Source organism: Aulonocara sp. 'chitande type north' Nkhata Bay, linkage group LG5, assembly GCF_057382095.1.
Source record: "Aulonocara sp. 'chitande type north' Nkhata Bay isolate Kocher_YH1m ecotype deep benthic linkage group LG5, A_spYH_male_GT1.1, whole genome shotgun sequence".
Classification (NCBI taxonomy): Eukaryota; Metazoa; Chordata; class Actinopteri; order Cichliformes; family Cichlidae; genus Aulonocara; species Aulonocara sp. 'chitande type north' Nkhata Bay.
In genome coordinates this window covers 3,134,434-3,146,909 of record NC_141348.1, presented here as the reverse complement: position 1 = coordinate 3,146,909, position 12,476 = coordinate 3,134,434, and the positions used below count along the sequence as shown (strand labels likewise).

General features: G+C 42.4%; 1 protein-coding gene across 3 annotated transcripts in view; it reads right to left on the bottom strand.

Annotated features, from left to right (window-relative positions):
• Positions 1 to 12,273, bottom strand: part of LOC147329699 (protein NLRC3-like) — a 61,067-nt gene extending 48,794 nt beyond the window's left edge. The window contains exons 1-6 of one of the 3 annotated variants that reach the window (XM_086291001.1): positions 10,718 to 10,809; positions 10,458 to 10,607; positions 10,233 to 10,346; positions 6,592 to 6,670; positions 5,963 to 6,191; positions 4,026 to 5,821 (exon numbers count right to left, since the gene is read on the bottom strand). In XM_086291001.1, coding sequence (XP_086147127.1) covers positions 4,026 to 5,821; positions 5,963 to 6,191; positions 6,592 to 6,670; positions 10,233 to 10,346; positions 10,458 to 10,607; positions 10,718 to 10,806 — 2,457 coding nt within the window. In that variant the 5' untranslated portion in view covers positions 10,807 to 10,809. Of the gene's footprint in view, positions 1 to 1,753; positions 1,950 to 4,025; positions 5,822 to 5,962; positions 6,192 to 6,591; positions 6,671 to 10,232; positions 10,347 to 10,457; positions 10,608 to 10,717; positions 10,850 to 11,914 lie in introns of those variants that run through there. The other 2 variants (XM_086290995.1, XM_086290999.1) reach the window with 2 other exon arrangements.
• Between the last annotated feature and the right edge of the window lie 203 nt (positions 12,274 to 12,476).

Sequence of the window (12,476 nt, the reverse complement as noted above, 5' to 3'; positions counted from 1 at the left end):
TGTTCTCAGGCAGAAGAAGCTGTCTTGTTATGAGGGAGAGAAGAAAAAGATTGAGGCACAGAAACTTGTTGAAAGAGAGATAAAGCAGCTAAAATCAGGTGTAAAAGTAAAGCAGAGGATGAGCTGAATAAAGGACACTCAAGGCTGGCTTGGAAAGGAATGAAGTCCATGGTGGGGATGCAGAACAAGGAGCAAAGATGAATGTGATGCTGAATCAGCAGAAGACTTGGACTCATTTGATTCCAGCTTTGATATCATTGATTTCAATGAAGAGCTTTGTGATTGTAGCAAAGGGCTGGTAGCTCTGAGAGTCCCACTGATGAGGTGTTTGTGTGGAAATCTCTTAGTGGGACCAAAGAGAGAAAAAGCCCTGGTCCTGATGCTGTGGGAGGGAAATGATTGAAGTGTGCTGTGAGGAACTGACTGGGAGGTTTTCACACATTTTCCAGTCCTCCTTGGAACAACAGGAAGTTCCCAGCATATGGAAACAAAGGTTAAGTGTCCTATGGCACTCAGTGATGATGGTGCTGTGGCCCCACCACCTCCACCTCTTTGTAAAGGAACTAACTGTAATCTGAAGCTTCAAATGGGACTAAGACTTCCTCCACTAGGTGGCAGTGTCTGATGAGAAAGTGTTAGTGGAGCTGGCCTGGAGTCAGAAACAGGAAGATGCAGGATTTGGGCTGAAATGGGGAAAAGTGGTTCGCACTAGTGCCTTAAAGCAAGAAGGTTGTAGGTTGAAGCTTGTTGGCCTTTCTGTGGAGGTTGGATGTTCTCCCACAGTCCAATGAAATGCTGCTTAGGTTCATTGGTGCTTCTAAATTGGCTGTAGGTGTGGATGTGAGAGAGTGCTTCTCTGTCTCTCTCTGTTGGCCCTGTGATGGACTGCTCACCTGTGCAGGTGGACCACGCCTCTTGCCCTATGACAGCTAGGGCACAGGCTGCAGCCCTGTGAGCCTAAGCTGAATAAACAGTTAGCAAAAATGATCCATAGATGGCCTGAAATCCCCCAGTTAGCAGTTTGGTAGATAGCTATGACATGCTAATCCCATCCAGCAGCTGTATTCTACCTGTAAGCTGATCCCTGCTGAGCCAAAGCACTTTTTCATATACAAATTACAACCTTTAATAGAAACCTATTGGTCAGCATCTTATTAGCCTGCTGTTAGCTTCATTCCACAGAAAACTGAGAGAAACTAACAGAGTTGATAAAGAATAAAGAGAAATGTGCTGATTTAAAGCCTTTGAAGTGCTTCAGATGATCTCTGTCCACTTCTGTCCACTCATTCATTCATGTAAGCTTTCTAATGCAGCTTTGATCTTCACAGTCTGCTTCATGAAACTCATTCTAACCCTGAATGTCAGAGTGTTCCTCCTTCTCTTTCCCATCATTCATGCTGGCAGTGGAGGAGATTTGGATGTTGGACTGTGTTTTGGATGATGTGTGTATGTTTGTGTTGGACTGCTGTCTGTAAAGCAAACGCACATTTTGCTTTGGATTTCAGTGTCAGACAGACTTTAAGGTGGAATGAAGAGTTGGAGAGTTTCACAGTGAATTATCCAGTGGAGGATTTTTCTTCTTCTTTGAAGGTTTGAAATGTGAACATTGTTCTGCTGCAGTCAATGGACTAAACCAGAGAAGAAGAAAACAGACTTTACCATGAAGATCCTCAGTGTGGATCAGTATAATATCAGCCTGATGTCTGCAGTTTAGTGTCAGCACAACTTTCACATCATATTCATCTCAGCACAACTAAAACATGCTGACTGACCTCAGAGTTTCAAGTCCACATCCTGGACTCTCCAGGAAACCACACAGATGCTTCACTCCTGAATCCTGCAGCTTGTTGTTGGAGCTCAGCTCCAGCTGTCTCAGATGGGAGGGGTTGGACTTCAGTGCTGCTGCCAGATAATCACAGCTGATCTCTGACAAACCACAGTCCCTCAATCTGTATAAAGAATGAAAGATGTAAGTTTATTAGACAAAGTGTGAGCTTGAAATCATTCAGTGTTTCATCATCTGTTCAGAGCTGAAGAAGGTTCAGAATGTAGAAGTTTAGAAAATGGAAACTCCAAACAGCTGAAGCCAACAGGAAGCAGCTTCAAACAAACACAACAAGAGAAAAAACTCTGAATGTTTCACATTAAAGTCGTACATTTCTCATAAAAACAGGACAAAGACTTGAAAAAGTCGTGTTTTTCCTTCCAGGAACCACAAGGCTTCACTTTTAAAGGTGAAGTGTGAAAGAAATGGACATATTTGAAGTCCAACACCTTTTTCCAGTCACATTATTAAAGCAGACAAACTACAAGCTCATTTTCATTCCAACAAGTCATCTTCTGACCTGGACTAACAACACTGGTCTCTATGTGCAGCTGGCTGTGAGACCAGTGCTCAGGGAGCGTCTACAAAGTGCAACACTGAAAGAACATCGCACACTAGCTGTGTCCCAAAACGTCGGCTGCATCCTTCGGAGGACCCGGTATTCGCGGTCTACGTGGGCCGGGTCCTTCAAAGACCGAAAAGGCTGGAAGTGCGAGGCTGTGAAATGGGACGGTCGAGCCTTCAGATTTGCGTCACCGCTGTGTCGGTGGAGTTTAATAAACTCGGCCGTCTGCTCCTTGCTATCTAAAATATAACAGGACACTGGCGTAAATTCTCGACCGTCTCACACTTCTGTTTAATCAGTTTCCTGTTTAACGTTTATTCAGCTGTGTGAAAATCCCGGAGGAACTTTGATCTCAGCCAAACCGATTTACTCCGGAACAAATAAAACACAGAAAAAAGGCAAACAATTACATTTTTAAGTTATCCGAGTGACTTATATATCATGTTTAACCTGAGTAGTGAAAGAGCGGGGTCTGAAAACGATGAAGCCGGGCGTCCGCTGCTCTCGCCGGCTGGAGTGACCATTGAACCCCCCGGCTTGCTAGCGAGCGGGTGGGGAACAGACGTCTCCGAAAACGTCGGCACACTTTTGCAAATATGCGATGTCTTGATAAACCGAGCAGATATTTGAAGTTTACACAGCTACTTTCTCGCCTGAAAATATGTTAAAAGTTTATTTTGTGACCCAGAAAGATTAATAAGAGTAATTTGAAAACTTAGTAGCAGCCGCCATTGTTGGCAGCTGAAATTTGGCTATGAATTCTGGGATATGGTGGGCCACGAAGGACACACCCGACGAATCCTTCAAATTCGGGGAAATGAAGGACGCATTTGTGCATTTGCATGCGCAAAAGAAGACTTCACACACAACGCGCTCTGTTTAGACCCAGAGCAAAGAATATTGTTTGACAGATGACCCTTAATATGAAGACTTCGGACTTTACGTTTCCCAATTTTTGCTTTAAGTTATTTTGTTATTTACATAATAATGTAAATAACCTAATAATGATCCTTATTGCTGTTTTAGAGGAGCGGTGCTTCAAAGGATATCTGCAGATTTCTGTCAGAATCTGCAGATTATACAGTACAAATAAAATGTTCACGTTTCTCCAACGTTGTCTTCCCAACAGTTTCACTGACATCTACACGGGATGGCCAGGAAGCGTTCGCGATGTCTTATCGGGCGCTGATAATTGGCGTCTGTCTTGTGTTGGTGACGTAAAAGACAGATTTAATGCGACATGACCGTTCAAACAGCAGTCGCTTTCTAAAACATCGGATATGTATCGGATTCAGTACCACATACGAAAGTGACCCAGGTCGGATTTGAAAATATCGGATTCGCGACGTTCACACTGTCATAGCATGATCGGATATGGGTCGCATAGGGTCAAAAAAATCGGATTTGATGCGCTTTCGCCTGCAGTGTGAACGTAGCCTTACTCTCAAATCCTCCCTAATAACAAGAACATAATTACACTTTAGCCACAAGAGGGCAGCAGCATTAATACAAGTCACATGTATATAAAGGTACAGTGATTATATTACAGTGATTTTGACAAAAACAAAACAGAGGTTCATGGCAGTGTGTTTTCCATAACATACCAACCAAATTAAATAATAAAAACTTTATAACTTACAGAGCTTTTTTAGAGGCTTTGACCACTGGCAGCAGCCTCAGAAGAGCCTCCTCTGAAGCAAAGTATTTCTTCAGGTCAAACACATCCAGATCTTTTTCTGATGACAGTAAGATGAAGACCAGAGCTGACCACTGAGCAGGAGACAGTTTATCTGTGGAGAGACGTCCTGAACTCAGGGACTGTTGGATCTCCTCCACTAGAGAACGATCATTCAGTTCATTCAGACAGTGAAACAGATTGATGCTTTTCTCTGCAGACAGATTCTCACTGAGCTTCTTCTTGATGTACTGAACTGCTTCTTGATTGGTCTTTGAGCTACTTCCTGTTTGTGTCATCAGGCCTTGCAAACGAGTTTGATTAGTCTTCAGACCCAAGAGAAAACGAAGGAACAAGTCCAGGTGTCCATTGGGGCTCTGTAAGGCCTTGTCCACAGCACACTGGTAGAAGTATTTCTTTGAAGATTTTCTTGTTTGAAACACCTTCCAAGTTGTTTCTTGCTCTTCCAGCAGATTGAGTCCAGAGTTGATGAAGGTCAGGTGGACATGAAGAGCAGCCAGAAACTCCTGAACACTGAGATGAACAAAGCAGAACACCTTGTTCTGGTACAGTTGTTTCTCCTCTTTAAAGATCTGTGTGAACACTCCTGAGTACACTGAGGCTGCTCTGATATCGATGCCACACTCTGTCAGGTCTGGTTCATAGAAGATCAGGTTTCCTTTCTGCAGCTGATCAAAAGCCAGTTTTCCCAGTGACTCAATCATCTTCCTGCTCTCTGGACTCCAGTGTGGATCTGTCTCAGATCCTCCATCATATTTGATCCTCTTGACTTTGGCCTGAACCACCAGGAAGTGGATGTACATCTCAGTCAGGGTGTTGGGCAGCTCTCCTCCCTCTCTGGTTTCCAGCACATCCTCCAGAACTGTAGCAGTGATCCAGCAGAAGACTGGGATGTGACACATGATGTGGAGGCTTCGAGCTTTCTTGATGTGGGAGATGGTCCTGCTGGCCTGCTCCTCATCTCTGAATCTCTTCCTGAAGTACTCCTCCTTCTGTGGGTCAGTGAACCCTCTGACCTCTGTCACCATGTCGACACACTGAGGAGGGATCTGATTGGCTGCTGCAGGTCGTGTTGTTATCCAAAGGCGAGCAGAAGGGAGCAGGTTCCCTCTGATGAGGTTTGTCAGCAGCTCATCCAATGAGGTGGACTTTCTTGTTTCAGTCAGGATTTTAGTTTTCTTGAAGTCCAAATTAAGTCGACACTCATCCAGACCATCAAGTATGAACACAACCTGGAAGTCTTCAAGCCTGCAGATTCCTGATTCGTTAGTTTGATTAAAGAAGTGATGAACAAGTTCCACCAAGCTGAACTTTTCCTCTTTCAGCACATTCAGCTCTCTGAAAGTGAATGGAAATATGAACTGGATGTCCTGGTTGGCTTTGTCTTCAGCCCAGTCCAGGCTGTATTTCTGTGTTAAGACTGTTTTCCCAATGCCAGCCACTCCCTTTGTCAGCACTGTTCTGATTGGTTCGTCTCTTCCTGGTGAGGCTTTAAAGATGTCTTCTTGTCTGATTGTTGTTTCTGGTCTGTCTGGTTTCCTGGATGCTGTTTCAATCTGTCTGACCTCATGTTCATCATTGACCTCTGCAGTCCCTCCCTCTGTGATGTAGAGCTCTGTGTAGATCTGATTCAGGAGGGTTGGGCTTCCTGCTTTAGCGATGCCCTCAAACACACACTGGAACTTCTTCTTCAGTTGGGCTTTAAGTTCTCGTTTACAGAGTGGAGCAAATATTTCTGAAGGTAAGAAATTCAGAAAAAAATATTATATAATAAATATCATAGCCTTTCAGTACCCTGAAAGGATGAATGTCTATTGGTCCATTTCTTGAGCTATTAGGAAAGATCAATATTCAGTCTTTAGAGAAATTCTCTTACTGCTCTGCAGATGGTCAGCCATCTCATGCTGCTTAAGTCTCCTCAAGAAGTGGAGTGTGATCTTCAGAAATGCTTCTCTGCAGCTCTTTCTTTCATCTTCATCCTCTCCTTCAAACATCTCCTCATCCTCCATCTGGCTCTTTAAAGTTTCTGGGTGATCTGGACTCAGAAGCTTCTGGATCTTCTTCAGCTCGTTCTTCACAAACATGGTGATGTTGTCCTCCAGCCGCTGGAAAAGAAAACTATATGAATTACCCAGTGGTGAATGGACTGGTTCTTATATAGCTCTCTTTGATACTCTGTGCACACAAAGCATTTTATACAACATGCCTCATTCAACCAAGCACATTGTTCTATGCTTAAATACTTTCTTTCACACTCTGATGGATGCATCAGAGGGCAGCTTGGGTTTAGTACGTTACCCAGTACATTTGCCAGCCAGGGTTTGATTCACAAACCTTCTGACTAGTAGCTGACCTGCTCCCCTCCTGAGCTACAGTCACCCCAATCTGACTGAAATCATGGAGCCCAAACTCTGACTTATGTTGGACACACTGACAATCCTCTGGTCCACAAAGTGCAGCATAGAGGTGACTGAAAAGAACAAATGTAAACGTAGTACTACAAACCATAACCACAGAGTCCAGGTGTGTTTGATGTTGCTGTGCAGACTGACCAGTGGAAACCTCTGCTCTCTGCTGGTCCACTCTGTGGAGGAGTAATGTATAATTAGCTCATGTTATGTCTGTCCACACACAGACACAAGCTAAAGGTCCATGAAGTGATGTTTGGATGGGTTCAGTCAATCAGATGACTGTCATGGTGAAGCTTTGCTAGTCCTGGTGATCCCACTGAGAATTAACAACTCAGTTTCCAGATGTCTGTAGTTTTCTGCTCAGTTTCTTTAGTCCCAACAGCTCTTACCATCTCCTGCATAAAGCTTTCCCTCCATGCTCAGATGCCCTGGAACAAGGTGCTCTCTTTATATCAGTGACTGGTTTAAAGGGACAACTTGCAGTGCTCGCCAAACTTTGTGTCAGCAAAAGTAGTTCTAATGTTTCTTACATTTATTACATTTTTACATTTTTACACACACAAATCAATGAACGCAAAAACATGAACTTTCCAGATATTTTGTTTTACAATGTTACAAAACTCAGTTCACAACTCCACAGTCAGATTTACAAGTACAAAATATTTATGACCACAGTTTGAGCCGATGTATGTCCCGAGTCTGTGGACTCAGTAGTTTTGTTTTGATTGTTCTTGTCTTTTGTTACAATTTCATTCTGATTAAGATTTTCTAGTTCTGAGGTTTTGGTTTCTGTGTTCCCTCTGTACTGTGTTAGTATTGTGTCTCTGTGTTCACTTCCTGTTTTATTTTGACAGTGCCATGTCCTACGTTAGTGTGTCTACTTTTGCTTCCCCTTGTCTGGTTATGTCCAATGAATCCTGCTGTGTCTCCCTTTTCTCATTCCCTGATGGCTCTTTTGTGTATATGAGCCCTTTGTTTTCTCCTGCTTGTTGCTGGTTCGTCTGTGTTGTCTCCCCGTGTCTCCGTTTAAGGTTTCAGGTTAGTTTTGTAGTTTTTTCAGTAGAGGTTATCTTAGCTTCTGCACAGGCCATCTCCACTGCACTTCACCGTTTCAATAAAGCTCACTCACTTCACAGCAGTGTCTGCATCTTGGGTCCTTTATTAAATTCAACATGGCTCGCCCCGCTAGCCGTGACATAAGATGTGAAAACAATATCCAAAAAACACGAGAGACAAACAGGAAATAGTTTTAAGGTGCAGGGCCAACAAACTGAGTCTAGCCATGAACTCAGAGTTGATTGAATTAGCATTTTGAATTGGCTGATCTGAGCAATCAAGTCTATGTTCACTTTGAGTTAAGATTATACGTGATTGATGGAAAAGAAAAAAGCCGTCATCAGCAACTGATTCTGATTTAGCAGGTTTTCAAATCTAAACGGTACCCATCCCTAGCTGGCTGTAGTTAAACCTTTACTTAAAAAGCATCCCTAGACCCAGCTGTCTTAGCTAATTATAGGCCGATCTCCAACCTGACAATCCTTGAAAGAGTAGTTGGGGGGCGACAATCAGAGGGGCAGTGTGATGATCTTAGGTTACGAACTACCGCAGTCAAGTCATTAAGGGAGACGGGATCAAACTGCTCTAAGACAGCTGAGCACACAGGAGAAAGACTCTGATCTGAGGCAGCAGTCGGCGAGACAAGAGCCCTAATAGACAGAAGCTTGTTGTTAAAAAATGCTAAAAAGAGTGACGCTGAAAAACTAGTTCATGCATTTATTACTTCCAGACTGGACGACTGTAATTCATTATTATCAGGATGTCCTAAAAACTCAGTGAAAAGCCTTCAGTTAGTCCAAAATGCTGCAGCAAGAGTCCTGACAGGGACTAGAAAGAGAGAGCAGATTTCTCCTGTTTTGGCTTCCCTTCATTGGCTTCCTGTTAAATCCAAAATTCAAAATCCTGCTCCTCACATACAAGGTCTTAAATAATCAGGCCCCATCTTATCTTAATGCTGCACCACAACACCTGATCTCTGGTTTCCTGACCTCTTCAATCCCACTTTAATACTTGACTAAACTCATTTTCCTGTTTAGGTGTTGAGGCAAAGCCGCCCATCTACAATGCAGGCAACAGCAAACGGAGCTTTTTTCTACTTTTGTGCTACAAAATGTTCAAGCTGATTAAATTTATTAGAATAAAAGTTCAGATAATTTTCTCATATTAATGTTGGAGGTAGAAATTCAGGTAACTTTGCACAAAAACTGGCAAAAATTTTCTTCAAAGATGGAGTTTTTACTTTAATACTGTAAGTACATTTCAGAGCCTGGACTCTTTTACCTTTACTTGAGTAACAAAGCTGAATCAGTATTTCAGCTTTAAGAGGGTATTTTAACACAAACATCAGTCCTTCTACTTAAGTATGTTTGACACTTTGTTTACGCCTAAATTAACTTTACTGTTAACGAGTTTTCATGTTTCTGTAATCCACCAGTGTGCTCATGCTTTTTTAAGTGAAAACATATTTTTAATGATCAAATATAATTATGTTTGTTATTTGTGGATTTTAAATGTCCTTGACAGAGACAGAAGATGATCATTATCCTGCACTGTGCTCTCAGGTTTGGTCGAGCTAGCACAAAGAATGGCTATGTTGAACTTCCTCCTGGGATCTACACTAAGAAGTGAGTCCAACATTAGCAGGGTCTCTTTCCTTTATCTGATTCACTTTAGCATTCACAGTCACGTGAAGCTTGTTATTAACTCGATAAGTCAACCCAGGGTTTCAGCTGAGCGCTCACATGAAACACATGGTGTTGGCAGCATCTGATCAATCATATTCATGGAGACGTGTATCAGCAACAGAGCAGCTGAGTTTGCAGAAGGACGTCAAACTAAACCACAGGAACAATATGAGGAGATTACACACATAATAAAATACTAGCAGTAACACAGCTGCTGCAGACAAATCAGTCGTGTGATCGTGTGTGAGAGGAGAAGGACTGTAAAGGAGTTTGGTGTTAAAAGCTCTGTATGAATGTGGGAGACTTTGAAGGGCTTTAAAAAGGCCAATATAAAATAAAAGGCAGCAAAATTGCTGAGTGTGAAAGTCACCAGACTTATCAGAGCTCTGTGATTAAGACCTGTAAGAACACCTGTTTGTACTTGTTGGCATTATATCAAACACACACGTATATTAAGCCTTTGTTTGAACTCTGGTTGAATTTGTTACTTTCAGACTGTGAAACATCACAGAGGCTGCAGCTGCAGATCTTTTATTCACCTGGAAATTTACTTTAAATGTTAGATGGAAAATGTATTGCTCAGTTTAACCAAAGTAAGAACAAGAATCCATAAACCTTCATAAAGACAAACATCTCCCAGAACATTGAGCTGCTGAAGTGTCACTGAAGGGAAAAACTATTTGTCCTCCTCCATCCAGCAACACCTGAAAGACCTGAGTGGAAGCTCCTCCCTACACTGTGTTTGAAGCAAAGCACAAAGGAGACACCTGCTGGAGCAGCTGGAGTCCTACAGACACTCAGCCTCTTCACTACACAAACACCTCCTACAACATCCACTCTTTCCACTCTGACTGCTGTGTTTGTGGAAACACTCCAACACACACCGCTTCACACACCAACATAGAAATGTGTGTGAAAAAGAGCTGAGCTGATATTAAACATGAGGATTTATTCAGAAATACAGAGTCAGGAACAACATCTAGACACACATTACCTCTCAGCAGCAGAAGAACAGCCTTTAAAGTCTATATAAAAATCCATTGACACGTTGCTCTTTAAGGAAACACAGCTGGGTTCAGGTCCAGGAGATTCTGGCCTCTTATTGATCCTAAAAGAAAAACAATAAATGTCACAGCTTCATGAGACAGGAAGGAAAACTGGAAATATTAAATTAAAGACATGATGAACAATCTGAAACTCATAAAAATAATGTACTTACTCTTTGTCACATAACAGTCTTTTGTTAAATTTTACACCAACACCCTTCGACATGTTGCTCTTTAAGGAAACACAGCTGGGTTCAGGTCCAGGCTCTGGATTAGTTTCAGGGTTATGTCCAGCTGAGCCTGGTACGCCCCACAGCTCTGGGCTTTAAAACAACACACAGAGGTATGAGTGTGAATAATGATGGAGCAGTGATGTGAGTGCTGAGCTGTGACATGGAGAAGAGTCATGGACAGTTAGAGATGGTCATCTCACCTCTGAGCTTTGGTCTGGCTCTCATGTTCCCCACACAGAGTGCTTTTAGAGGGAGGGACTCCCTCCTCTCTGTCCTCACACTGATCCATGCTGCTCAATTCACATCAGCTCACACACACTTTCTACCTTCACCTGCAGAGGAAACACAAATCATTCATGTGCACATAAACCAAAATCCTCCTTTCCATCATGTGTGCTGTCCAAATATCAGCTGAATGCAGTCAGACAGCAGTGTGAGGCACAGGAAGCTGCCATCAGCTGCTCTACTTCTACTATCAGTCCACTAGATGGAGCCATGAAGCACACATGATGCATTCACTGACACACACTGATTCACTGTGACTGGAAGTTTAAGTACATTAAGCCTCCACTCATCTACATTGTGCTTACAACCCACTGCCCCCCATCTCCCACCCCCATCAACCTCCTGGGGCCAGGAATGACTGGAACTGAATTGGAAACGGGCGTAATCAAACATAAATCTGTTATTCTTATCCATAGGTGTTAAACTCTGGCCCGCGGGCCAAATTTGGCCCGCAGCCTAATTACATTTGGCCCGCGAAGCCAATACTAAATTATTATTAGAGCTGGCCTACTGGTATTATACAGCTAATATATATATTGTTTAGTATTAAGCTTTGCTTGTTCCATATTCAGTTTTTCAGCAAAACTTGTTTGAGTCCATAAGAAAAGATTCATTCTTAAATCTGGAGGACGATTTTTTTTTTCAGTAAATATTAACGTTAGCCCGCGACCTTGTTCCAGTTTTGAATTTTGGCCCACTGTGTATTTGAGTTTGACACCCCTGTTCTTATCCAACCTGTCTGCCTGGACACAGTTTGCTGACCGATCATGGAGCCTATGATTCGCTTTGAAAACAACTTCATGAATGTGGAAATGAAACTGAGTGTCAGCTGAGTGTCGAGCAGAAGAGGAATCAGAGAAAAGTGACAGAGCTGCTGACTTTACAAAGAAAACTAAAACCATGTTGAAGAGATTAAACAGATAATACAAGCTAACAACAACACAGCTGCTGCTGCAGACAAAACACATGTATGAGTGTGTGACAGGAAAAGCACTGAACAGAAGTTTACTATTAAAAATGCAGCATGTTGTAAAAAGTTTGGTCAGTGAGACTGAAAAATGGCTGCATGAGTTACTATTGTGAACAAACCCCTATAAGAACCCTGATATTACCTGAATAAGATCACATCCTGATACGTAGTGCAGACCTTGGTAAGAGATACGGTCCAACTGGAATATAAACCTTTGGTGTGTTTAATCCAGTCAGTCTCTGAGTAACTCCACTCCTCTGCTTTCTGTTGGAAGAGACAAAAGTTTGTAGCACGATCCTTTTCCTCAGAGGCCTGTGTTGGATTTATATTACATCTAAGATAAAAAATAATTCACAAAGTCTGCTCTGTCCTCCTGTCCTCCCTGCAGTCTCTGTGAGCTCCGCAGAGTGATTATAAAGACCCGGAGCTCAGAGTTTCTCCAACACCGTGGTCAAGTGTGAGCCACGCCTGCCACCCGTTATCTGCCAAACTTGAGCTTCAACGCTAAGTTTTACGGTAGTGCTGCTTCTTATCCCTTTTTGCTGATCACACACATAACAACACACATGATTTTCAGGAAGTTAACAGAAATAAAGCCACAGTGTCATTTGTTTTTCACTCAAGTTGTCTTTTCTTCTTAATTTTTCTGGTAATGCTTCTTCATTCATGATTCATTCAAATCTAAAATAACTTCAAAAATGTAA